The sequence below is a fragment of the Peromyscus maniculatus genome, chromosome 7 (assembly GCF_049852395.1).
Source record: "Peromyscus maniculatus bairdii isolate BWxNUB_F1_BW_parent chromosome 7, HU_Pman_BW_mat_3.1, whole genome shotgun sequence".
NCBI lineage: Eukaryota > Metazoa > Chordata > Mammalia > Rodentia > Cricetidae > Peromyscus > Peromyscus maniculatus.
This window is the reverse complement of record NC_134858.1, coordinates 77803598-77829979: the sequence shown is the minus strand read 5'-3', so window position 1 is coordinate 77829979 and position 26382 is coordinate 77803598. Positions and strand designations below refer to the sequence as shown.

General features: G+C 43.7%; 2 protein-coding genes across 4 annotated transcripts; one reads left to right on the top strand and one right to left on the bottom strand.

The window, feature by feature from the left end:
* Positions 1-201: 201 nt before the first annotated feature.
* On the bottom strand, positions 202-23296 carry Pgm3 (phosphoglucomutase 3). 2 transcript variants are annotated; one of them, XM_006983722.4, is made up of 13 exons: positions 23122-23296; positions 21353-21558; positions 20744-20928; positions 17981-18048; positions 12104-12237; positions 11092-11287; positions 8486-8643; positions 7725-7808; positions 6024-6122; positions 3625-3738; positions 2708-2830; positions 1542-1715; positions 202-586 (listed from the first exon to the last, which is right to left on the bottom strand). In XM_006983722.4, the coding sequence occupies exons 2-13, from the start codon at positions 21554-21556 to the stop codon at positions 497-499; spliced, it is 1629 nt and encodes a 542-aa protein (XP_006983784.1). In that variant the 5' UTR covers positions 21557-21558; positions 23122-23296; the 3' UTR covers positions 202-496. The 2 variants fall into 2 exon arrangements, with proteins under 2 accessions (XP_006983784.1, XP_076432862.1); XM_076576747.1 differs by lacking the exon at positions 23122-23296 and adding an exon at positions 22719-22827.
* Positions 23017-26382, top strand: Rwdd2a (RWD domain containing 2A). Of its 2 annotated transcripts, none has more exons than XM_042281356.2 (3): positions 23017-23036; positions 24249-24475; positions 25636-26382. In XM_042281356.2, exons 2-3 carry the CDS (start codon positions 24275-24277, stop codon positions 26311-26313), a joined length of 879 nt encoding a protein of 292 aa, XP_042137290.1. In that variant the 5' UTR covers positions 23017-23036; positions 24249-24274; the 3' UTR covers positions 26314-26382. The 2 variants fall into 2 exon arrangements, with proteins under 2 accessions (XP_042137290.1, XP_006983782.1); XM_006983720.4 differs by lacking the exon at positions 23017-23036 and adding an exon at positions 23339-23436.

The following is a 26382-nucleotide window of genomic DNA, read 5'->3' as shown; positions in this document are numbered from 1 at the left end:
ACATCCTAAGTAGGTACAGCACAGGCCTCTGTCAATGCAAAGAAAGATGGGCCGCCTGCCAGTTCTGATGCTGCTACACAAACAAGTCTGCCATGGAAAATTGGTTTATATAAAGTCTCCACTCTTCCCCATCTGAATCAGGTAGGTCAATGCTGCAAAACATCTTGCTTTAGGTAAGTAATCACAAGGCATTGCAAGGAGTTAATAAGTAATAAAATTTAATTTCCCAATGCCCTACATACACTGTAAAATTAATGACACTCAAACTATTAGAACTTAATATAGATTAAAATCAGAGATGAGCTTCATTAACAAGTCTTAAGATTTACCAGCCTCTAAACAGTTTTGTTTTGTTTTTCCTGGTAGTATTTTTAAAAAAAACAGATCTAATTCCATTAGAGTGCTTTTGTAATGTTAGGATTACAAATGCCTTAGTACTGACAGTATTGTCAATAGTTGCATAAAAGTCCATTTTTCAACAATATAAAAGTTATCTTCAGAAAGATGGTTGTGGCCTTTCTCCAATGCCTCCAGCCAGCTGAAACACCACCAAACTCACTTCATATGCAAGCCTATCTGCACTTTCCTGCAAATCACAATAAGAGATTAGGTGAGAGACAGCACCTGCCATTCATCCTGGCTAGTCTAGGGGCGGATGCTTCTGATTGTTTCAGAGGTAGTCAAATAACCTTCTTTATCTGTCAGTAATAAGTTCCAAAGCCCATAAGTAGTGAGTTGGATTCTTCTAAATAAGGTAAGTTTTCAATTCAGTTTATAAAATTTTTCCAAAATCAAGTAAGTAACCAAGCCCCTTTAAGGTTACAACTGCTGAGAATAAGTAATTCTTAGGATTTCCATCAGAGATACCCATTCTCAAGTAAAAAAGTAACTGGTGATGTTTCCAGGGTCCCCATTCAACCACAATATGTATAAAGGGCAAATGATAAAACTGCAGAAAATATAGGTAGAATAAGAATGTCATTTAAAGAAAAACTTTAAAAGCAATTCAAAAGTCTAGAAAGAAAAGCAAGCATTACCAGTTGCTTTGGAAATAGTAAAAGTGGCTGATTCCACAAACTCACTTATGGGACTGCAGTTTTAAAGGGAAAATAATCTATAATACATTAAAATCAGCATGTGTCAAAGGATTTATTAGATACTCCTGCACAGCCAGAACATCACACCCTTAAGAATCCACAATATTGGGCTGGAGAGATGGCTCAGAGGATAAGAGCAGTGGCTGTTCTTTCTGAGGTCCTGAGTTCAATTCCCAGCAACCACGTGGTGGCTCACAACCATCCATAATGACATCTGGTGCCCTCTTCTGGCCTGCAGGTGTACACGCAGGCAGAACATTGTATACATAATAAATAAATAAATCTTTAAAAAAAAAAATCCACAATAAAGAACTATTTGGGAACAAATTAAAGGGGGTGTGAAACTCTTTAACTATATACCTCCCAGTGCATTCAATCTTAATGTCAAAGTGAGATTCCAAACACAACTAAACAGTGATTTCTCCTCCCCTGGTCCCAGCTTACTTGTGAGTCTGCTTCTGCATATACTCGGACAATGTCTTCCGTTCCAGAGGGTCGGACAAAAGCTCGGGCAAGCTTGTACTTCTTCACCAGGTCATTGATTGCTTCTTGGAGTCCTGGAGGAGTGACTGCTTGTCTTTCAGCATCAGTGGTGTTAATAACTCTCCTGTCTGCAACCTGAGCACAGACATTTCCTATCTGTTATCATGTTGGACTCTCTGTTCAAAATAGTCCCGCCCACAGAGTAATGGTGTGCATCAGTGAAGCAGCAGAGTAGTGAGGAGAAACTGCAATTACATTTCCTGTTTTATTTAGCTAAAGCCATGTAACATTTTTAACATTTATACTAATTAAAAAAAATTCTTCGGTATACAAAAATTTACCTTTAGCCAAACAGAACATTTCCACACATTGTCACAGAGCTCCCAATAAAACAATGGTCAATAACTATTGTCTGACCCCAGTAGTTACTGATCAAATTGTGGCAAGCTATTATATGAGAGAGCTGAGGTAAGAGTCTTGTAAATATGCCAAGAGCAAATCCAGATACTTGCAGCCATTTCTGCGAACTCTGGCTTTAAATTCCTAATTAACTTTCAACGAATTCTACTGGAGAATGTGTGGACTGATACAAATCAAATAGTCATTCATGTGAAATGCTTTTGGAGAATTCTCTCCCTGTGAGTCCAGAGACTACGGTTTACATCTAGCTCTGGAAAGCACTGTGGTCTGTCATTAGGGGACTCGCCAGGCGGGTAAAAACTGTGAGGCTTACGTCTCAAAAAAAGAATGAAAAAATTTAAGTATTATGTGAACTAAAAGAATTCTGAAGCAACATTTTCAGTTAATAAAATTATCAGTCTCGGTTTTGCTTCAAAATAATATGGGCTGAGCTGTGAAAAATGAGCAGGAAAGCAGAATCCTGTTTAAGCTAGTTACATAATTTTTGTCGTTTTGTTGTTCATATTTTTTAAATGGTGCATATTCATACAATACCATCCTTTGTCATAAAAGTGGAAGTACAGAATGTTATTTTTTTAAAGTGTGAGTAAAGCAGTTAGCATAAGGCCTTCTAAGTAGAGTGTACATACAGACTGAAATAAAACCCACTCAGGGAACACTTAGAAGAACCAGCTACATTCTGAAAGGTGGTTTCATGCTCTCTTCACCTTAACTTTGAGTTGTCTGTTAGGAAGATCAACATAAATAGCATCCCACTGCTGCACAGTCAGACCCTTCAGAGCCAGGATAGCCTCAATCACCAGCATGTCAGAGATAGCATCTCCAGCTGCCTGCAAGATTGGGGAAGGAAACAGCATATAAGCTACCCTTACAGAAGTCCCACATGAATGCTGTCCATCTCAGAAAATCAAGCTGCCCTGCCCATGCATCATTAACCAGAGAGTGAATACATAACATGAACACTAAGGAGGTGCACATAACCATGGAAGATAACAATGACCTGTATCCCAAGTTGATTAAACCAATTCAGGAGAAACATCTAGACTGAATAAAGACTTGGCCCTGACATCCTATAACTCAAATTCTTTCACTAGATCTCCTCTTAGATATGGTGATACTAGTAAAGAAAATAAGCTTTGGTTCGAGATACACTTGAAGTTAGAGCCAAACTCTAAGCTTGCATTTCATTTGTAAAATGGAAATTATAACCTTGTCTCCTGCATTACTGCTGTGATTATAAAGAAAGGTGAATAAAATGTCTGATCCACATCAGACACTTGGATCCCCTGCCTTTCCTGACTTGGTTGTTGCTCTTCCATAGCTGTACTGCACCTTCCACTGTAGGACTCACACGTACCTTGCTCAAACATGTAAATGTTACAGTATTTTCCCAACACTGCCTTTGAAAAGTTAGCATACTTGAACACTTCAACATTTTCCTGATAAAATATGAAGGAAGGAAGCATATAAAAAATGTTCCATTTCTAGTGCAAGTCTCCACTGTGGGCACCACTGTTAGAAGCAAGCCACCAAGCCAGGACGTCTCCACTTTTTATGTAATTCTTTGTTCCATGTTGTGACCGATGTTAGGGTAACTCAGGGCCTCCACCTCACCAGTCCTAACCTGGTTGAACAAGTCGATGATGCTTGCAAGCATCTTGGCAGCTTTTCCTTTCTCATCTTCTGCTTCTTGTGCTAGTCTCTTTATCTTCACTTCAACTGCTTCACTGAACAGTGCCTGCAGCAGAAGCATATGAAGTCAGTCACAAACTCCAGATCACCTTTCAGTCCTAGAATCCGGAGAAACTGAATAGAAAAATGATGGTAGCTTGATGTCTGCCATTAATGTTAAGATCAAATCACAGCACAAAGTATTACTAAGGAAAAAGTTTGTGGATTATAAAAATAGTAAAAAAAATAGCAGTTTGACAAAAACTAAATACATATGAGCTCACTGTTCTCCAGCTCAGTTTTTTAACTCTGTGCAGTAGGTACTGTTAAAGGATGTGATAGGCAACATCAGAAAATTCATTGCACTCACTAGTATGACAGATAGCGTCAGATACTTTTACCATATACATTCCTTTGTTTCGAAGTACCTACCCATCCTTTTATAGCCCTAAAGAGGCCAGTATTGACGTTAGCACACAGTGCTCAATCACTTGAGGAAATGGGCACATCTTGGCAAAATAAGATACAAGGTGGTCACCTGGTTTTTGTAAATTTTTACTGAACAGACATACCATTTTTTTTCTATAAGTAAAGTTGAGCAGATTCAACACAGACCTTATGGACTGTAAGTGGAGGTTTCTGTCTCACCAACTCCTAAATACCCAGCAGCCACTTCCCAAATAATTGATTCAGAGGCTTAATATAAATTACAAATGCTCAGCTGGTAGCTCAGGCTTATTACTAACTAGCTCTTACATTTAAATTAACCTATAATTCTTATCCATGTTTAGCCACATGGCTTGGTACCTTGTCTCAGGTAGGGCATTCTCATCTTGCTTCCTCTGCATCTGGCTGGTGACTCCTCTGACTCCGTCCTTCCTCTCCCCAGCATTCTTAGTCTGGTCACCCTGCCTATGTTCCCTTGACTGGCTATTGACCATTTAGCTTTTTATTGAACCAATCACAGTGACACATCTTCACATAGTATTAAGGAATATTCCACAACAATGGACTTCACCTTAAAAGCTTAGATCACTGAAGTTATATTTTAGTTGCATTTTGTAGAAACATATTCTCCTTCTCCTTATATTCATGGCTCTTCCAAAAGCCAAATTGAAATTAGTGAAGAGAATGATTTAAACTACATTCAAATATGCTCATATCTACCTCGAATCCATTCATGAAATGAGGTGATGTACAAAGACATTTTTAAACAAAATCTGAATGTAGATGTAACCAACTGTCTTATTAAAATAAAAAACACAGAACCAACGTAAAAGAGAAAGCCAAGAGGTCAGAGCTCAGAGCTAAAATATTATCTCCTGCAGTGCTCCTAGCTTCCCCAAAAGAGAGAGCTACTTCCTGTGTGTCTGTCTTTAAATAGTCTTTCTGTTCTGCCTTGTCATTGGTTATAAACCCAAACACATGACTGCCTAGTCACTGCCTGTAAATACCGCCCTCCAGGTCTTAAAGGCGTATGTCTCCAATGCTGGCTGTATCCCTGAACACATAGAGATCTACCTAGCTCTTCTACCAAGTGCTGGGATTAAAGGCGTGCGCCGCCGTCGCCGCCGCCGCCGCCGCCACCGCCGCCGCCACCACCACACTCTTGCTATGGCTCTAACAGCTCTGACCCCCGGGCAACTTTATTTATTAACATACAATGAAAATCACATTTCAGTACAAATAAAATACCACCATATCTGAACTTAAAAAAAAAAAATCTTAAAAAAAAAGTTATACCCTTTAAAATAGTGACTTTTATGGTGAAGTATGTATGACTTTTTTCCACAATAGTCCTTCTAAGGAAACCATGAAACAAACACCACCAAAACCAAAAAAAAAAAAAACTATGCTTGTATATACATTAAACCCAATAACACTTTATTATAGCTACTGAACTAATCTCTGTAAGAAGTGGAATATTTTAAGAAAATGAACAGTACATTTAAAATAATTTATTGGGGTTTTCTGGGGGGGGTGTGTATGCACACATGTTGAGGCCAGGATTGACTCCTCGGGTATTCCTCAAGTGCTGTCCACCTTGTCTTGTGAGACAAAGTCTTGCATTTGAAGGGCTCACTAATTAGGCTCGGTTGGTTGGTCAGTGATCCCCAGGGATGCACCTGTCTCTGCCTCCCCAGTACTGATCAAACTCAAGACCTCATGCCTGGTTACCCAACTAAACTCTCCTCAGCCCATTTAAAGAACAAATTGGTACACTTCTTCACAGAGGATCACTAGAGTCTTTAAAATAGACATTTGATAGTATCTAAAGGTATATGTTGATCATATCATTTCCTACTACCTAGTCACTGAACAAACTACAACAGAAATCTATTATTAACTTACTGTGCCATGCCCATTTGCTTCAAAATAAACTCCAATGTCAAACTCTTGGGCCTTGTGATGCAAATGTTTGACACCAGTTTTGGTGCAATAAACAGGCACCTACAACACATTAAAGAAAAACAGCAACAGTTAATCAATAGAGTGTCAAGAGTTAGATATCTGCTATTCCAGAAATAAAACAAGGAACAAAATCGGGGACCTCCCTCTGGTGCGAAAGACAATAAAGGCTTAAAACACCCACACAAGGAATGACTGCAAGTAGGTGGCATTCTCTGCCTTCAGAGGGTTGCCTGAGCTGCAGTATGGAGAATGGAGGACAAAGGTCTGCATGCTTTTTCAATTAAGGCCAATCCTTCTTTATAGGAAAATATACACTATGCAGGCTATATAGTCTCCCACAATCATTCTGTAGTATTTGGAGGCAGCCACAGACTTCACCTAAACAAATGTGCAGGATGCTCGATATTCCAATAGAACTCTTATAAAGAGTGACATGCTAGATCGAGTCCCCTGACTATTTCTTGCTAACTATTGGCTTAGAAAGTTAAGAAAGGCCAATTAGGGATGGGTGTGGTGGCACACACCTTTAATCCTAGCACTGGAGAGACAGGACAGCTGTTCTGTAGAGTGGTTCCAAGACAGCCAGGGCTACACAGAGAAACCCTGTCTTGAAAAATGAACGTAACAATAACAGAAAGGCAGTTAGACTTTCAAGACTGATCACATATAGTAATAAATAACCCTAACTAGACCAGCAGCAGATAGACCACCAGTCTATCAAAGGTGGGTCTAACAGATTTAGGAAACACTGACAGAAACAAAACTACAAGAGAAACATCCCGTAAGGGCAGCATTTATTGGACTTAACCATAGGATGGCAAAGGCCAAAATACTTAACCAAAGGAAAAATGGGTTGACAAGTAACAGTTTCTGGTGTGTATTAAGTCTGTGAAGCCAGATCATGATGAACACATCACAGGTAGTGTGCTAAAGAGAGCACAGCAAGGACAGGAAATAACCTCACTCACCTACTCCAAGAGCCAAGCAAACACATTCCATTTCATACATACTCCCAACACAACAGATGATTACTAGTAAAGATTCTCTCGCTACCTAATGCCAGGCTCACCAAAGCACAACCAGATACTATTCTTGGCCATCTCTCAAGTGTGCCTAGAGGTGAGGGGCTTAGCTGAAAGAAGTCGGTCAGACCTACTTTTCTATCCTTACTTCCGGAATGACCCAGTGTGTCCAAGTGCCTCACACTCCTCCGATACCTTTCCCACAATATGCTGTATGCCTTCACACTGAGGCAAAATAAGCCCTTCCTTGCCCAAGTTGTTTTCCAGGTCTTTGATCACATCAATGAAAAGATACAGGTGCAATATTACCTTATGGTTCCTGTTTGAAAGAGGCATCTTCAGGCCCCTAAGTAGTCATGATTGCAAATGTGGCTCAATTAGCCTTTAAAAAGATTTGCATTCATTATAAGATGACAGAATTCAGGTTTTTATATGCTCCAAGGTGAAAGCCTCCCTCCCTTTTACACCAGGGACATGTGAGACTTCTGATCCTAGTCACCATCACCTGGACATTGGCTCAGCTTTGTTCCCTGTTCACTTTGTAGTAACATTATTTTCCTCACAGAATTATCTTACCACGCTATTCAGAAATGACCCAAAACTGAAGACAATGTGATACCTTCATAACTTCTTCAAGGTATCTTGTGGAACTTCCATTTGCATATGCAGTCTGTACGACACCAATATTCAGACTTTCTCCAATCTAGAAGGAAACAATGACACACTGAACTCACCATCAAATGCACAGGAGCCTTTGACACAAGTGAGAGTCATAAAGGCAAGCAGAATCAGCCAGTTTTGTCCTAGCTTGCTTTAAGCAATAAATGGTATTCTAAAAGAAAGCATACACTACAAAGAAAAAGGTCTAAAATACTTGCAAGTACAGTTTTATAGTAAACCCTCTTTAAGACAATGTGTGATCTCTACAAATTATTAATAAACCTTTTCCAGATTATTGCAATTTCCAACTATATACTAGATTCAGGGATTTTCCAAAAGAGGAAAAAAATCAATTACTAAACTTATCATAATCACAGTAATAATTATCTCAGGTATTATTTGTTCTTAGAATTGGATGCTTTGCAGTAATGATGGAATTCTCAGTAATGCATGCACCATCAATTTTAAAGAAACCAAAACTGCACGAAGCTGCAGATAAAGTCAAACCAGTATAAAGAAAAGCAGCATACACAGTTATCTAGAATACCATCTTTACTAAGACCAAAGTCCCTATGCTGAAATGGCTGCAACTTCCACTTAGTTTTGTTTCGGGCCACAAATATCAGGAACTCCACATACACCGTAGCGCTGAAACACTCAAAAGACTCTGATGTGGAAGTGCTCCCTAGTAAGGCTGGTTGCTCCCCAGCCCCACCTTACCTCCAACAGTAGCTCTTTAAGGAAACTGCTAATTAATGTTGCTATCTTGTCTCCGTCTATGAGATGAAAGTGACCATCTGCATCACAGTAGTAATACACAATTCTGTCTGCATCTCCATCAAAAGAGCAGCATCTTTCATTGGACTTCATTTCCATTCCTAGCACACAGGAGGATTTAAAGTGCATTTTAGACTAAGAAATAGGAATAAAACTCACTATACAAAATATTAGATTTTTCTCTGACACACACACAATTATTTTTTCAATATAGCAGATCAAAATTAGCATTATATGCTACAGTACAGCACATCCACTATAAATTTTTCAAGAGATATTTTAAAAGATTCTTCCCAAATACAAACCAATGTCTCCAGTTTTAAACACTAGTGTCTCCTGGTGCTCTTTTTGAAGACAGGCTCTCACTATGTAGTCCAGGCTGGCCTCCAATTTAAGAGTCACCTTCCTCTGAGGGCTGGGGTTAAAGGTGTGTACCACACTCCCAGCTGCTGGTACTTTCCTTGCAGGTTAAATTCTTGCAAAGCAAACTAAAAAAAAAAAAGGCCCTCAAAATCTATTCATGCTGAAATGTGCTATTATACTAAAATAAAATTTTATTAACCAGTTGGTTTGGCTAGGCAAGTTTCCCATATAATTTTTTAAAACTTAAGAGATTTCTAAATGTAAGATTTCTAAAAGTACCATGCTATCCTTTATATATTAAAAATAAAAATCAGCAGTAGATATGTGCTTTAATTCTAATATAAGTATTTTATCTACTTATACTAACAGTAATAAGAAATGTAATCAAGAGCACAGAATTATAACTTTCAAGAACTCAATGAGAATTTCCATAAAGTCATTGAAACTTCAGCAACTGTTACATCAGATTTATTACAGAACCTTGCTGTCCCTTAACAAGGATGGCAGCAGACAAAGCCAGACTGTTAGCCTTGCTGCCTGTAGGTCAAAAAAAAAAAAAAAAAAAAAAAAACAGCCTGGAGGAGTGGGGGGTTGGGTCTCTTTAGAACACAGAGGCAGCCAATGCAGCAATCAGACAGGCAGACAGACAGATGGAGGTCTAGACCCGAAGGACAGGTAAAGTAATACCAAAACAAGTGCTACAGTGAAAAGGCTGGGTAAGTTAAAACTATAAAGGCTTACTACAGTGCGGCAGAGCAGTCCAAACAAGCGAGGCAAATGCAAGACAGCTGTGGAGTGGGGGCAGCTGATTTGTAATGTGAGGAGATGGAGATTTGATGATTTTGATAGAGAAATCAGAATTATTCAACGGTGAAATAAAATGCAACTGAGCACAGGCAAACACTCAGCAGTCCAAACAATACATCTGCAAGCCAGGCAAGGTTAGCAGACAGCATCCTAGGGTCTGTAAGAGAGCACCTAGAATACCTCTTTACTATACCATTTGAAAGGACCAAGCAGATGCCATAACAGGCTGCTTAGTCTTCTCTCAGAGATCAGGCCTCAATTCCAGTTTCCTGAGACTGAGCAAGCAGTCTCTGAGAGGGCCATGAACAAAAGACATAGTCCTTGCAGTAGCCCCCTTTCTGCACATACTCTGACTGCTCAAAGTTCAGCCAGATGTTTACTGTCTGGGACCCCTCACCAACTTAGCCCCCATGGCGGCTCAAGGACAGAGTCTGGACCACTGAGCCAGCCCCCACAGTCAGTATGTGCTAGGCCAGCCAGCCCCCATGGCAGTTCAAGGACAAAGCCTGGGACTTGTCCTGGACTGCCCCCAAAGTGATAATTGTAACCCCCAACTAGTAAATTCAAAGGTTACATACCCTCACCCAATTAAAAGAGAACAGAGATAAAAATAAACCAATCCGAGTTGCACCCGTGCCAAACCCCCAACCCCGCCCCCCAACCACCCTGAAGGGCTTGCAGTTTTTACCTTTAAATAGCTAGCCTCACAAAGAAAGAGGAACTCCTCCCTGCCTCACTGTATTGGGTGTAGGAATGAGTTCCCTGTCTAGACTTGTATCTACAGAATAAACCTTGCTGTTACATTCTGGACACCTCGGTCTTCGGTGGTCTCTTTGGGGTTGTGATCTGGGTATAACACATTAAAACCTGACCAGGCTCCTCCCTAATCTTCCCACGTGGGGAACAGTGAATAAATACACTGATGCTTTAAAGGCAGCCTTCCATTCCCTTTCCAGCCAGTCTAGTGCAGACACCATGAAGACGGAGCTGCTGACGACCGCTGCCTTTGGAACAGCGATTCTCAGTGTGCTCACCACCGGTGTGCTGAGCCACCAGCAAAGCCTGGCAACCTAACAGGACAAGGAATTTCCAACCTAAGGGCATCCCACCCTCCCTCGACAGACTGAACGAGAAAGGAGCGGGGCCACCTGTGTGCTGACGAGACACTTCAACTCCGACAGGATCTCAATTCTGAGAGCTGTCGTGCTAATGGGCTGTTTCCTGTCTGTCTGAGCTTTCAGCGGGACCTGACCAGGTTTTGAATGGCACTTAGGAGTGGGAAGATTTCTAAGGACCCAAAGGTGGCAGAGCCAGGACGCGTGGTGTGGCTGTTCCCTCGGAGGCAGCGTAGGTAGCCGCTGCTGCTGGGACGTACCCACCCTGTGGGGGTTTCTGGTGACTTTTCACGAAGTCAGCACCACACAGGTGATTGAGACGCCCTTCAGTCCCATCGTTAAACAGCTGAACCAACAGCCCCTGGGAGAAGTAGTGCTCCATTTCTTTCAGCTTCAAGGCCCCGATGCCGTTGGCGCAGTCGACCTTAACCGATCTGTTTTCATCTCCACTGCAGGAAACCTTCAAAGGAAAAAGACAGGGAAGGAAAACAAGTCACCAGAGTGGATCACCAAGCATGCATGCATGCATGTACGCATGCATGCATGTATACATGAAAAGGTCCTCTTATTTCCATGTACATGTCCAATTTAACACAGAAAACCTGCACACCGTCAGAGGAATTACAAACCAGCAAAGTCAACCTGAGCAACACAGCAGTGGGGCCATGGGATGAACAAGCCACAGAGAGGCAGCTGCATCAGAACTGAGCCCCGACAGAGCATGGCCCATTAAAGTACCAGGCCTCGCTTCCTGACAGTCATCTAAATGTGCAGATGAGCACACGGGTGTCTGACTAACACGAGCATTCTCTGCAAGGCATGTATTATCACCAGGCACATTGCGGGCTTGGGGATTTTTTGTTTGTTTTATCATTATCAGTCTTTCACCAGTCCCCACATCAAAATCTGAATTCTTTGAGAACAAGCACGATCAGGTGAATCACGCCCTGCATAGGTCTCCAGATTAAACAATGGAGTCTACCTAAAAGACATTCCCTCCTAGCAGTACCTTCTCAAGCCCGTAGCATCTACATTATAATCAAAGTCATCCCAGTGACTACTGATAACCACAAGCAAAGACATCATGAGGTTTCCCAGAATGCACCTTGCCATTATATACTCACCATCACACACAGAACAGAGCCTGGGAGAAACTGGAGCCAAGTCACATTTGGAGAAAAGAAGGAGGCCAGTGGTGAGCTATGGCAGTTAGGTTGTTGACTGTATTACTATATTCACCTGTTGAAGTTCTAATCACAATGGAAAAACGTCTCACCTGTTTGGTAAGGTCTACAAAAGCCTTGGAGAGTTTCTGACAGTAGCCTTCTATGGTGGCCTTTCCATACCGGTCTCCGGAATTCCGACAATACACCATGTAGTGTAGCTGAGGTGTGGTCAACAGGCCATAGTCTGCCAAACAAACACAAAAGTCAGTTCAGCTCACTTATTAACAAAAGAAGCTCACATGAATTCATGCCTTAAGAGTGTTAGATCCAAACCGGCCACTCCCCCCAGAAAAAAGATAGCAGTACTGGTGACATTGTCCTGAACAGAAGGACTCTGACCTGATAAACAGAAAGACTACTTGGTTGGTTTTGTTTCTTGGAGACAGGTTTTCTCTGTATAACAGCCCTGGCTGTCCTGGAACTCACTTTGTAGATCAGGCTGGCCTCCAATTCACAGAGATCCATCTGTCTCTGCCTCAGTACCAGCTCAGGTCCCCACCCTGCTGACTGTGACATAAATCTGCTTGTTTTTCCACATTTTGCTCCTCTTTCTGCCCTCCCCCCACAAACACCCAGAGAGAGAGCCTTGGCAGTTTAATCACCAATAAATCTTTGTTTCTACCCATGGGTGGTCTAGTTTGGTGACTTATCCCAGAATCTCAGAAAATATGAACATAAAACTTTCAAAATATCCAAATGCACAAACATCCACTGGCATTTATGATGGCTAACATTATATTTTAAGTTTTAATTACTGTTCTTAAGCGATCTATAAAACAAAAATGCCTCTAACCTGTAAGCTCCACTTTCCCAAGGATAGACTAACTTCCCAGAGTGCTGGGGGATGTTCTTGTAATTGCCTGGTCTTGAACAATTCTTTATTATTTATTTATTTATTTATTTATTTATTTATTTATTTATTTATTTATTTATTTATTTATTTATTTATTATACAGTGTTCTGCCTGTATGCATGCCTGGTCTTGAACAATTCTTTATTATTTATTTATTTATTTATTTATTTATTTATTTATTTATTTATTATACAGTGTTCTGCCTGCATGCATGCCTGCACACCAGAAGAGGGAACCAGATCTCATTATAGATGGTTGTAAGCTACCATGTGGTTGCTAGGAATTGAACTCAGGACCTCTGAGCCATTTCTCCAGGTCCCAGTCTTGAACAATTTTTAGGAAAATGTTGTACATGTATGACAACAAACTACATGTGTAAACAAGTCTGCTTGCCCTGACTGCATATAGACAGGCTGCATACCTGATTACACTTGGGCAGGAAGTGCATCAGGATGTTTGGAGGTGTGAAGTGTACAGCCTTCTGAGTGTTGCCTTTATAAGCCCCTGACTAATGTAACTGGGTGCTACACCTTAGAAGTCCTGAGTCTCAGGCACAGATCTGGTGCCAGCATCTGAATAAAGCCTCTTCTTTGCTTAAAATTTATTCATGGTCAGTCTGGTATATCTCTGAACAACCCCAGTGCCATAACAGTATCATTATAAGGACATGTTGCATAATTCTAAAAGAACTGTAAACTACTAATAATAGCAAAAGGTTAATGATTTAAAACAGGTTACAGATAAAATTCAAATGAACCATCCTGAAAACCACCAAAATTATAGAACAAGAGAAAAATCTCAGCCCAGTGTGGCAACACACACCTTTAATCCCAGCACCTGGTGGATCTTTGAGTTTGAGTCTTGAAATAAAAAATAAACACATAAATAAATAGACAAGGGAGAGGGGAAGAGGGGACACTCTCTTTGAAAGGAATTCCTCATCACTTGAGAGGAATCATCAAACCTACGTCTATGTGACTCCCAGGAGCAGGGCTGAAAGCATCCTTGAAGACATCGCTCTAAGCAGAAGTAGACCTGGGGCTTTAAGCAGGAAAACAAGTCTACACTGGGCTAAGATGAGGGACCCAGGGGAAGAACAGCCCTTCACAATGTTGAAGCCTCACTCACGTTCTAAGGGTGCATCAGGGCTGGGTCGCCCCGAGTCTGCCCTCCCTGCAGTGTCTGAGCAGTGAGGAGACCTGCAGGAAGCCCTCGGGGGCTGTCTCCACCAGCACAACGTATGGAGACACACAATGCCCTGTCTGGCACTGCTGTCCCACTGTGCATCAGCACAGAATCCGAAAGACCCCCGTCACTAACAAACTAAAGCAGACTCGATCAGGCAGTGGCCAAGGGGCCTGGGAGAACACGAAACTTTGCCAAAAGAGTATGTTTGTCAGGCATCTTAATAAATGTGCCACCAGTAACTTCCCAAGGAAACAGCTTCCTTTCAGACACAGCTGGACACGGAACAGCAGGAGCAAGAAGCAAGAGAAATGAACGCCAGGCATGAGCTAGACCAATGGTTCTCAACCTTCTTAACGCTGCAGCCCTTTAATATAGTTCCCTTGTGTTATGGTGACCCCCAACCATAAAATTATTTCGCTGCTACGTCATAACTAATTTTGCCACTGTTATGAATTGTAATGTAAATATCTGATATGCAGGATATCTGATACGTGCTTCCCAAAGGTTGAGAACTACTGAGTTAGATGAAAACTCAAAGGAAGAGTTTGCAAGGAGGCATAGGAACTTGTAAAGGTCCTGGGTCGTCAGCCACACAACAGAACGCCTCCAGAGGCCAGTCGCTCCGGTGAAAGGATTTGAGAGGAGGCGTGGAAAAATGTGGATAATCACCTACATTAATTAAATGGAAATGGTCCAAAATAAAATAAATTATTCTAAAAGACATGCTAAAGGGGAAAACAAGGATTTTGAGAGCAATACTGAAATTACCAAATACTGAGTGTACTCCTTTGCTTTCTGTTGCTATAACAAACACCATGACCAAAGCAACTTGGGGAGAAAAGGATGCGCCAGGGAGGGAGGCCAGGGCAGGAGCTCCAGGCAGGAACTGAAGCAGAGACCATGGAGGAATGCTGCTTGCTCCAGACTGCTCTCCATGGCTTTCTCAGCTGCCTTTTTTACACAGCCCAGGCCTACCTGCACTAGAATGGTAGCCCACAATGGGCTGGGCCTCTCCCATACTGATCAGCAGTCAAGAAAATGCCCTGCAGACATGGCCATGGGCCAATCTGATGGAGGTAGTTCTCCAGTGAAGTTCCTTCCCTCTTCTCAGGTGACAAAGACTAATGGGCACACTATGTAACTGTTACACACACTCAAAGAAAAGCACCGTCCCATCCCCTCTCTGAAACCTAAAAGTTATTTTTCATAGCACTAACCTTAACCAAGTCCCCAAATCCTTTGAATTCAAGAAAAGCTCCAGGATTTTCCACTGCCGGTGTCTTTAAACACTCCTACACAAAGCCCACTGCACACGCCCTGATCTCTTTTTCCCCCAACTCCCTTCTCTTTAAGAAGTGGTGGCTTGGCTGGGCGGTGGTGGCACACGCCTTTAATCCCAGCACTTGGGAGGCAAAGCCAGGGGATCTCTGTGAGTTCGAGGCCAGCCTGGGCTACTAAGTGAGTCCCAGGAAAGGCGCAAAGCTACACAGAGAAACCCTGTCTCGAAAAGAAAAAAAAAAAAAAAAAAAAAAGTGGTGGCTTAAAGTAAAAATGGTCCATTATACTTGTGCATAAAATCCCTTAATTGGGCCCCATTGCACATGGGACACAATCCAAATCCTCATTTTTGAAGTTATTTGGCCCCTGCTTATCTCCCTAGTCTTACTGCCCACCCTAAGTGGCAATTCCATTAAAACAGCTGAAGGGAGATAAGCAAGGTATTTAAAAAAAAAAAAAAAACACTCAAATTTTTTATATTTAATAAACTAGAAGTGATTCATTTAGAAACAGACCCGATTAGAGAAAGATCAACCACTCTGGGAGGGATGATAGAAAGATGGGTCTGGCGATGTGAAGGCAAACTGGGTCAAGGCTTGAAGTGAATTTGTACACTGGGTAAGAACAGGCCCAGTAGTGGGGCCAGGGAACCAACTTGGTGAAAGACAGTTCCCATCACTGCACATCACGTCAATGGCACAGATGGCTGCTTGCTTGTATGAAGCACCGCTGACTGGGATGGGCATCCACATTATCTACGTGCACATCATGATAGAATGTGGGTATCTCACTGGGAACTAGGACACGCATGAAACAGACACCACAGAGCAGATAACCAGAAATGTTTGATGAGTGAATGCATGCATGAACGAAGGAGGCCGGAGAGACAACCATTCAGTCATGATGTAGATCAAAGAGAGGACCGGCTGAGGAGCCCTTAGCAAAAGGGACCGAAAACAAGCAGCAGAGACGACCAAGAAGGAACGAACGTGTCTGAGCAAGCAGAAGGGTAAAGAGAACTGTCTGAGATCGGAGAGCTGTGAGGGCATAACCTATGGTGAGAAGCACTGAATCCAACCAAGTTCCTGTGTTTCGGTCACAGACCATGACTGTCAAGGGGCTCAGAAGCACAGGTAGCCAGCAGGAGGGCTAGAGCAGGACCCCCAGCACCCAGAGAGACACCCAGACAACTGCTGGGCAGGTGTGGGGGCCCACCTCAAGCCCTAGTCTGCTGCAGGTCTCTTCCCTCTCATGCATGAATTTAAAGTATACCCAAAGAAAACACTCACGACAAACGAGAAAACAGCACTCAGGAAGTGAAGAGGGTTCCCCAGGACAAGCTGGCTAGCAAGACTAGCCACACCGCCCTTAGCTAAAGGCCTGAGAAAGGACTGGCTGAAACAGTGAGCTCTGGGTTCAAGTAGGACTTCCTACCTCAGCACATAAGGTAGGGATCAAGGAAGACACCCAGCACTGACTTCTGGCCTCCACACACGCCCACAGACTTGCACACAAGCATACACACTTGCATGTGTGTGCACAGACACACGCACGCACAAAATCAAAAAGATTGTCAATACACGATTGCAATACACACTGCACCACAAAAGCCTCGGGCTCTCTGCAGCTTAACCCAACACTGCAGGATCTCGATCTAGCCAGAGGGTCCAGCAATCTGAATTCAGGTGAGCAGAGGAGACAGCACCCTGAACAAACATCAAGAGACCCACCTGGAGCAGGCTAAGGACAGCCAGGTGAGCAATCAGAGAGCAATCACATCTCCAATCAGACCACGAGTTACAACCATTTCGGAACCGGGCCTAAATATATGCCTGCTATGCATTAAGGCCAAGCAGCATTCTCAGCGCTGACAGTTATATAATAAAAACACTTATAAAGTCTGGAAAATGTTGGCAGTGACCCATGTCATACAGTGTCAAATACTCAGCCAAGATTGAACTCTGTGTCAAAAAATAAGCATACCCATCTAATTAGTATGTAAATTTGCTTTCATCCTTTAAAAATGGTAAAACTGTATGTATAAATAAGAATTATTTTATAATAAATTTCTTTATGATTTATGATCAGCAAACACTGGACTTGTGATTTTAGATACCTGTATAACAGGTGCTGTGGAAAATTTATCAGGCAAATGGGGTCACAAGCAGAAAAGATTTAATAGGCTCTGCCCCATGGGTAAACTCAGATGCCTTGCCTGAAAAAGCTGCAATATTTTAAAAACCTGCAATATTTTAAAAGTTTATCTAGAAATTAATTTTTTAACTTTTTTTTTTAAATAACTGGTTTGGGCTGGTTTTTTTTTGTTGTTTTTTGTTTTGTTTTGTTTTTTAAGATTTATTTATTTATTATGTATACAGCATGTATGACCAGAAGAGGGCACCAGACCTTATTACAGATGGTTGTGAACCACCATGTGGTTGCTGGGAATTGAACTCAGGACCTCTGGAAGAGCAGTCGGTGCTCTTAACCTCTAAGCCATTTCTCCAGCCCAATTTTTTAACTTTTATTGTTTGTTATTTTCCAATTTTATGTGTTACTTTTTAAATTTAAATAACAATTTCTTGAAGATTAACTTGAAACAACATACCATGAAGTTGACCTCCTAAAACAGTCACACCGTCTATTACAGACTGTGAAAGTTTCTCACTACTGGGCCTGTGAGAGAAAAGAAAGAAAGGAGAGTTAGTGAACGGGAAAGCAAATGGAGGAGTGCGTGCCTACAATTTCAAAATAACACGTTCAATGAACCTGAAAGCTATCAACTCTTGGCAAAAAAAAAAAACACAGGATAAATTACAATCATTTTCCCAGGATCCTTTGCACAGGTGACTTCTTAGAAAATCTGGGCTTTTAAATTTACAAACTAGATACAAAGAGCCAGGTTTGCTAATTCCTCCCACCCACTTGAGAAGCTGAGGCAGGAGGATCACTAGATTCAATGCCTGCACAGAGTGAGTTCAAGGCCAGCCTGGGTAAATGTGTGCGACTATATCAGAATTAAAAAGGGAACTAGGACTGTAGCTCAGTACAAGTGTGTTTTCCTAATATACACAAAGCCCTGGGTTCAATATCCTGTACTGAAAAAAAAAAAAAAAGAAAGAAAAGGCAAAAGTGGGAAGGGATATAAAGTAGTTAAAAGTGTATATTGTTCTTGCAGAGGACCTGAGTTCAATTCCCAACACAGGCAGCTCACAACTGCCTGTAACTCCAGCTCAAGGAGATCAGATACCCCCCAACCTTCTCAAACACACACACACACACACACACACACACACACACACACACACACACACAAGCAATAATATTTTTAAAGTTATAAAAGATACCCTAACTTAGAGCTAAAACATTTCCTAGTTTGACTACAGCAGTATGTACCTTAGTTAATAACAGCCACAATCAATACTGAACGCACACAGTGGTGTGGGAGAGGGGGGTCTGAAATTACTGAGAGCACAGATCCTAGTTTTCCTTTTATAAAATCAGAACCAATTACCCATCTATCTGAGAAGTAAGTGAACCATCACATAACCACAGGTAAGCGCCAAACACAGCAATGGGATAGTAACTGACTTGAGGGCATAAATCAATTAGCTATTTCTGCTGCCTATGAGTAAGTAGTTTTTGCAAAACCTAGTAACACGGCACAGGGTAAAAACAAAGCCCAAGCTCTCCAGAGAATGAGAGGGTGTATCTTAGAACGAAGACTTAGATGAAGCCGGAACTTGCATAAAAGAGAAAATGACCACTTGTACCAGGCTTTTTCTTTAGGGAGCCACCAACCAACTCCCAGATCATGACACAGAGACTTATCAATAGTTATGAATGCTGGACCTCAGCTTAGCTCTTTTCTGACTAGCCCTTTTAACTTAACCTGTTTCTCCTTTATCTACCCTTGCCTCGGGGCTGTTTACCTTCCTTCTATATATCTTACTTTGACTGCTTCTCTAGGTCTGGCTTCTTCCCCCAGGGGTGGTCCTCCTTCTCTCCTCCTCCTCTCCTTCTCCTTCTTTTTCTCGTTCCTTCCTTCTCTTCCCAGCCTAGATTCCTCCTCCTATTTATTCTCTCTGACAGCCCTGCCTATCCTTTCTCTGCCTAGCTATTGGTCGCTCGGCTCTTCATTAAACCAATCAGCTGCCTTAGGCAGGCAAAGAGAAACAAATGCAGCATAAACAAAAGTAACACATCCTCACTCAGTTAAAGTAATATTCTGCAGCATAAACAAATGTAACACATCTTTGCCCGGTTAAAATAATAGTCTACAACAACTACTGTTTCAAAGTACACATTTAACCCAACACTGCAGAAAAGGAGGCTTTTGTAGAGGCGAAAGCTGCTGAACAGGACAAACACATAGACTATAAAATGCTGTTTCCAGTAAATTCCAGAATGAAGAAATGACAGAACATCTGAACCAGTAACAAATTAGAAACCAAATCTCTAAGTATAGTTTGTTAAAAAATTATGTGCTCTGACTCTGCATGGGGCAAATAACCTACAAAGTGTCACAATAAATAAATGCTGCAAACATGCAAGGAAACATTGATTTTGTACCTATTATTTCATGTAACTCTCACAAAAATGCTGTTTTATCATCAGCCCTGAGATGGAAGCTGCCAAAGACTGTGAAACCTGCTCAGATTATATAAAAGCTAAAATGGGGGTTGTGGTGGTATTGTGTTCCCCAAAATATTGTGTACCTTAATAAACTTACCTGGGGTCAGAGAACAGACAAGCCACTAGTTAGGCAGTGATAGCACACGCCTTTGATCCTAGCATTCCAGAGACAGAAATCCCTCTGGATCTCTGTGAGTTCAAGGCCACATTGGAAATAGCCAAGCATGGTGACATACGCCTTTAATCCCAGAAAGCCAGCCTTTAATCCCAGGGAGTGATGGTAGAAAGCAGAAAGATATATAAGGCGTGAGGACCAGAAACTAGAAGATTTTGGCTGGTTAAGCATTTGGCTGGTTAAGCTTTCAGGCTTTGGAGCAACACAGTTCAGCTGAGATTCATTCTGGATGAGGACTCAGAGGCTTCCAGTCTGAGGAAACAGGACCAGCTGAGGAACTGGCAAGGTGAGATAGCTGTGGCTTGTTCTGTCTCTCTGACCTTCCAGTATTCACCCCAATAACTGGCCTCGGGTTTGATTTTATTAATAAGAACTTTTAAGATTCATGCTACAGGGGGTGACTCCAAACCCAGACTTAGTCACCATGTGCCACTTAAAAAGGCCAAAAGTCAGCGGGGTGTGGACTAAGCCTCTCTTACTCCTGCCCACTGGCCTTGGGCATGAAAACAGGTACGATCCCTCACAGTTATCTGCCCTTGCACAGGCAACTCTGATCCTCACCTGGTGTCTCTACCAATAACTACGAAGGCAGCCTGCTGCGGATCCACAGCTTCTTTCTCCATGATGGCGGCAAGCACTCTAGGCATCTCCTGCTCCTCAGCACTGGCCAGACAGGTAGCATGCTCCTCCCAGGAAGGGGCCAACATTTCCCCCAACGGATCAATCAATTTCACGCCGTTGTCTTCCTAAAAGAGAAACAAGCCTTAAGGGGAGCACACAATGGAGGTGACTGGAGGAAGAACCTTTACTTCACTCCTCCGACTGATGGCTGAGCAGCTGCCCTGGGTACCACTGGCACCAATGCCAGGCACCGGCCGCTGTTTCCCTTGCATTACCTCTTCTGTTCCTTGTGACACGATCAATACTGATAATGTCTCCATCCAAACTGGGAAGGATGGTCTGTTATTTCTCTAATCTGGACACTCACCAAAACACAGCCTCATTTCATTCCCTCCACACCCAGCTCAGCTGGACGGCTGTTCCAAGAGTTGTTCCAAACAAGGAGCACACAAATAAGGAGGCACGCTCCCAGCATTGGAATGTGGACTTCGGCTCAAAGTGCTCAGACACTAGAGATTAGCCTTGTAAATAAGGGCACCAACTTGTTACCTCGGGATTGTGTGAGGCCGTAACCATGACTCCAATGGTGGCTCTTGTCTGCTTTGACCTCAGGACGGCTAGTAATCCCATTCGAAACATGATATGATCGAGATGTTGGGCGTTTGTCCGAAATCCAGCAGTCCCATACTGGAGAATGAGCCCCTGGGGCTTGGCATGGAATGCTGAGCGTTTAGAAACAGCCTCCAGATCCATGTCTGCAAAAGTAAGAAATAGAAAGAAAAAGCTTTCAAGGACCATTTGCTTCCAAACTGCCACCTCAACATAACACATTTATTTCACTGGGACCCTCTCCAAAGAATCATGGGTGTGGGGGGAGGGGGGGTGGGAGAAGGGAACAAAGAAGAGAAAAAGGTAGTCCAGCAGTGGTGGCCTATGCCTTTAATCCCAGCACTCTGGAGGCAGAGGCAAGCAGGTCTACAGCTTGAGTTCCAGGACAGCCAGGACTGTTTCATAGGGAAACCCTGTCTCGAGAGAAAGAGAGAGGGGGGGGGGAAGAGGGGGAGAGGGAGAAAGACAGAGAGAGAGGGAGGGAGGGAGAGAGGAACTCCCAGAGTTAGAATTAACTAGAGGCTCCTGCCTAAACTGTGTACTCCAGAGCAGAGTCAAGACAGAAACCAGCTGGTCCACTTCTTTCCCACTTGGCCTCCAGGATGAACTTTCCTTAAATAATGACCTCACATCTCTATTCAGAGACTCCTAGAAGATCAAAGATCATCTTATCTTACAAAGGGGTCAACTTAGGTGTAGGCCCTAGTTAATAAAGTCTGGGGTGAGGCCAGTGAAAGACTGAGCTGAAGGTCAGATCCACTAAAAGCTGAGTACCACCAAATACCTGGGAAATGCATGGGACTCATTCACTAGAGAGAAACAGTAAGTCCCAAAGGAAAAGCAAATCACAGTCATTTCCTCCTGTCTAAGACCTCCCAGATCAGCTAGGGCATCTCACAGAAGACTCCAATTTATTCACAAAGACAAGAAGACAGTAGTTTTCTAAATTCATGTCTAAACCTACTCACATCTGCATAACGCTGCCTTCGTGAACCCTAATCCCCCTAGTACTCTGGGGCACCTCCAATTAATTCAATTCGAGATTTTCTGCCTCAGCCAGCAAGGTCCTTGCAGAGCCATAGGTTGTGAACTTCCTGGGTCAATTCTATCCTAGCTAGCCCAGAGAGAAGCAGCTGTCCTTCAGCTAACAGCCACACCTCCTTGTTTTATTGTCCTTCCTTGATTCAATTCAGGAAAATGTTTGCTTTTGTCCAATTTGTAAAAATCGGTTATTCCCAAGATAACTTAGTTCGCTCCAAAGTAAACTTTTGTTTATAACGACGAATATATTTTTGTAAAAACTGACCAGTAGGAAATGTATCACGATTATTCATAAGGGTGTCAACCACTCCTATGAGATCCCAAACTGTCTGAAAGGAAAATAACAGTCATATAACAGCACGCTTCCACCCTTTAATGCGTCGGGAGTTCTAGAACTAATTTCAATGGGTATGGGAATGCTTATTAAAAGTCCCAACAGCTTTCTCTCTTCAAAAGTGAAACAGCGTAGCCCGCTTCTTCCTTTCCTCCGGTGGTATATTCTGCTCCCAGCTCCCGATTACCCGCGGCTTCCCCCGCACTCCAGTGTGAGGTCTGCAAGGACCTGGGCCGCACTGAGCGGTGGGTAGGTGTGTCTGGCGGCCATGCCCAGCCACGGCTGCCGAGGATCCCCCACCCACAACGGCCCCACAGCCTACAAACCCGCTCACCTAGTTCTGGAGCTGGAACGTCCTCTCCACAGCAGAGCAGCCAGCCACCGTGCAGTGCGTACCAAACGAGCTCACTCAAAGCTTGAAGACGTGGCCCAGCCTGGCTTCCGGCCCGACGCCCCGCCCCTCGGCCAAGATGTCCCCGCCCCTGTTCCCGGCCCCCGCCGCAGCCAATCGCAGCGGATAGGATGTTCTGGCCCCGCCCCATGCGCCAAGCCCCGCCCCTGGCCGTCCGCGCGCTGCTCGCGCCCGCGGAACTGCGGCTGCGGTTCGAAGCGGGGTCGGGGGCTGCTTGGCTTTGAATGAGCTGGAAGGGTGAGGCCGCGGCGGCCCAGGCGGGCCGAGGGTTAGCACCCGGGGTGGGCAGCTGCGCCTCCCAGCCTGGACCTCGGGAGGCCGGGGTCCCCAGAGGGGGGGCGCACTGATGTCCCTCCGACCACCGAGGTCACCTCCCAGCCCAGCCTCTGGAAGGCGAGGGCAGCACCATCCCCGTGGGTCCTCACCCCCCTCGACCCTAGGCGTCATTTTATTAAGTGACAGACCCCTCCCCCAGCTCCCTGGCTAGGCCGAGGCGGCCTTATGCACCTGCGCGAGATGCAGCACGCCACTGCAGTCCGGGGAGGCTGTCCTCCAAGGGGTCTGCGGAGGAGGGCTGGCGGCTGGCGGCAGGGGCGACCCAGAGCCCTCCTCTCCGTTCCGCAGGCATCCCTCCTCGCCGCCTCCAGCTCTGTGCAGGCCTGAGATCCGAGTGGGATTCCAGGGCCGGCCCCTGCTTTTCTCGGGATTGAGGCTGGCCTGGCCGGGGAGGTACAGGTGTTTGCAACCACCTGCCTGCCGCGGAACGTGTCTCCCAAACACTTGTTGAAAGCTCAGACTCCTGAATGGCCGGCCGGTCAGGGTGCGGAAGAGAGACTAGGAAATCTAGGTTTTTGACGGAGCATTTTAAAAGAATGTTGTGCATACTAGATTTGGGGCTCAGGAGATAAATCTAAACAGTTTAAGTGTCTGTGTGTGTGTGCCCCTAGCTCTCAGCAAACGGTGGAAATGCCTCCTAGAAAAGGGACCTTGGGAAAATTTCCTGGACACCAGATGTCATTAACAAACCCACTGTTTATGGGCCTTTCCAGGTTTCCAAGCAGGTTGATTTGGAGACATGTCAGCGTCGGTAAAAGAAAGCCTTCAGCTTCAGCTGCTGGAGATGGAAATGCTGTTTTCTATGTTTCCTAACCAAGGAGAAGTAAAACTTGAAGACGTAAACGCCCTAACTAACATAAAGCGGTACCTGGAAGGCACTAGGGAGGCGCTCCCACACAACATCGAATTTGTGATCACGCTCCAAATTGAGGAGCCCAAGGTGGGTGCTTTTATTTGTTCTAAGTGTTTCTGGGTACCCACTTTTTTTGTATTTTAATGTGTATGAGTGTTTTGTACGCCTGTGAACCTTGTGCATGCAGTGCCTTCAGAGGCCAGAGGAGGGCAGACCTGGAGGTACAGAAATTTGTGAGACACCTTGTGAGTACTTGGAATCGAACCTGTGCCCTCTAGAAGAGCAGCCAGTGCTCTGGACGGCTGAGCCATCTCCACCCCCCAAGTGCCCAGTTTTTAACAGAAAAACCCAGTGCATAAGCTTCCTATCCAGGAGACAAATAGACAATCCCAAATACATATCCCATTACTTGTTGGGAAGGAAAAGGTTCCAAACACGAGATGCTCCTTAAGTTCTCTTAACTATCCTGACTTTTACATAAACGCACATCCCCTTTTAACAGACGTGCCGACTGATTTCAGTGGAAATACCTTGCAGTCTTATCGTTGTTATTCCATCCTCTCATCCAGTTTCTTACCGACCCAACTGTTAGAATGCGCCTTCTACATACACCATGGTTTTCACAAACCTGAAAGCTGCCTGCTACAGAGGGGCTTCCCTGAAGTCAATGAATGCTTAGGATTTTGTTTCCATGGCACTGACTGTGGATAGTAACTACAAATACAAAATATAATGTTAACTATAAACGGACTCCCATCTTCAGTTCCCTTTGCTCCTAGGAATATTAGCAAAGCATAGTGTAGGCACCATGTGGACGGGGCACTTGAGAACTAATGTTGGCTCTCACTCTCGCCGACTCATCCTTCAATTACCATTCCTTCAGAGCAGCTGGACTGCTTCCCCAGACTTGATTTTTATCTCACTGATTACACACTTCAGTGGAACCCTGAACTTCTCCCATGGTAAATGCTGCTTCTCAAAATTAAACTCTTCCTATGTGTGGTCACTGTTTAATGTGTGTCTCCTTCACTAGGCTCTATTCTAAGGCAGAAATCGTGTCTGACTTCGTCCCTCCCTTATCCAGCACGGGTCACCCACCAGGCACACGTAGGTCAGCAGTGATTGGTCTGCAGCTGGCACTTGATAGTCTACATGACTGTTCCTATCATACTCATACAGTTGCCATGATAAACTGGCTCGTGTGGTTTTGTGGTCATTTAAATGTGTGGTTTTTTTTTTATTTTAAGGTGACAATTGATTTGCAAGTTACCATGCCTCACAGCTACCCGTACGTGGCTTTGCAGCTGTTTGGGCGGTCACCTGAGCTTGACAGACAACAGCAGCTTCTTCTCAACCAAGGTCTCACTGCTTATCTGGGGACTTTTGACCCGGGTGAGCTGTGTGTGTGCGCAGCAATCCAGTGGCTGCAGGACAACAGCGCGTCCTACTTCCTCAACAGAAAGCTGTCGGAGGAGCCGTCCACACAGGCAAAGCCCGTCAAGAACACATTCCTCAGAATGTGGATCTACAGCCACCACATATATCAGCAGGACCTCAGGAAAAAGATTTTGGAAGTGGGGAAGAGGTTAGATGTGACTGGATTTTGCATGACAGGAAAGCCTGGTATAATCTGTGTGGAGGGCTTCAAGGATCACTGTGAGGAATTCTGGCACACAATCAGATACCCCAACTGGAAACACATTTCCTGCAAGCACGCCGAGAGCGTGGAGACGGAAGGCAGCGGTGAAGACTTGCGCCTCTTCCATTCCTTCGAAGAGTTGCTCCTCGAGGCCCACGGTGACTACGGACTGAGGAATGACTATCACATGAACCTGGGCCAGTTCCTAGAGTTTCTCCGAAAACACAAAAGTGAGCATGTTTTTCAGATACTATTTGGTATTGAAAGCAAAAGTTCAGAGTCCTAGGACTCTATTAAAATATCTATGCTTGTAATTATACTAAGTATTTATGTTAATAAAACCAAAATAAAAAGG

What these genes read in the sequence shown, in the direction of transcription:
- Rwdd2a (XM_042281356.2), top strand. Translation starts at nt 24,275, where the DNA reads ATGTCAGCGTCGGTAAAAGAAAGCCTTCAGCTTCAGCTGCTGGAGATG. An exon ending in TCCAAATTGAGGAGCCCAAG is followed by an intron (nt 24,476 to 25,635) that starts GTGGGTGCTTTT and finishes TTTTATTTTAAG; the next exon opens with GTGACAATTGATTTGCAAGT.
- Pgm3 (XM_076576747.1), bottom strand. Translation starts at nt 22,746, where the DNA reads ATGAATAATCGTGATACATTTCCTACTG. An exon ending in TTTAGGAGGTCAACTTCATG is followed by an intron (nt 12,238 to 17,980) that starts GTATGTTGTTTC and finishes TTTGTTTGGCAG; the next exon opens with ACTATGGCCTGTTGACCACA. An exon ending in ACAGACAACTCAAAGTTAAG is followed by an intron (nt 1,716 to 2,707) that starts GTGAAGAGAGCA and finishes GTCTGTGCTCAG; the next exon opens with GTTGCAGACAGGAGAGTTAT.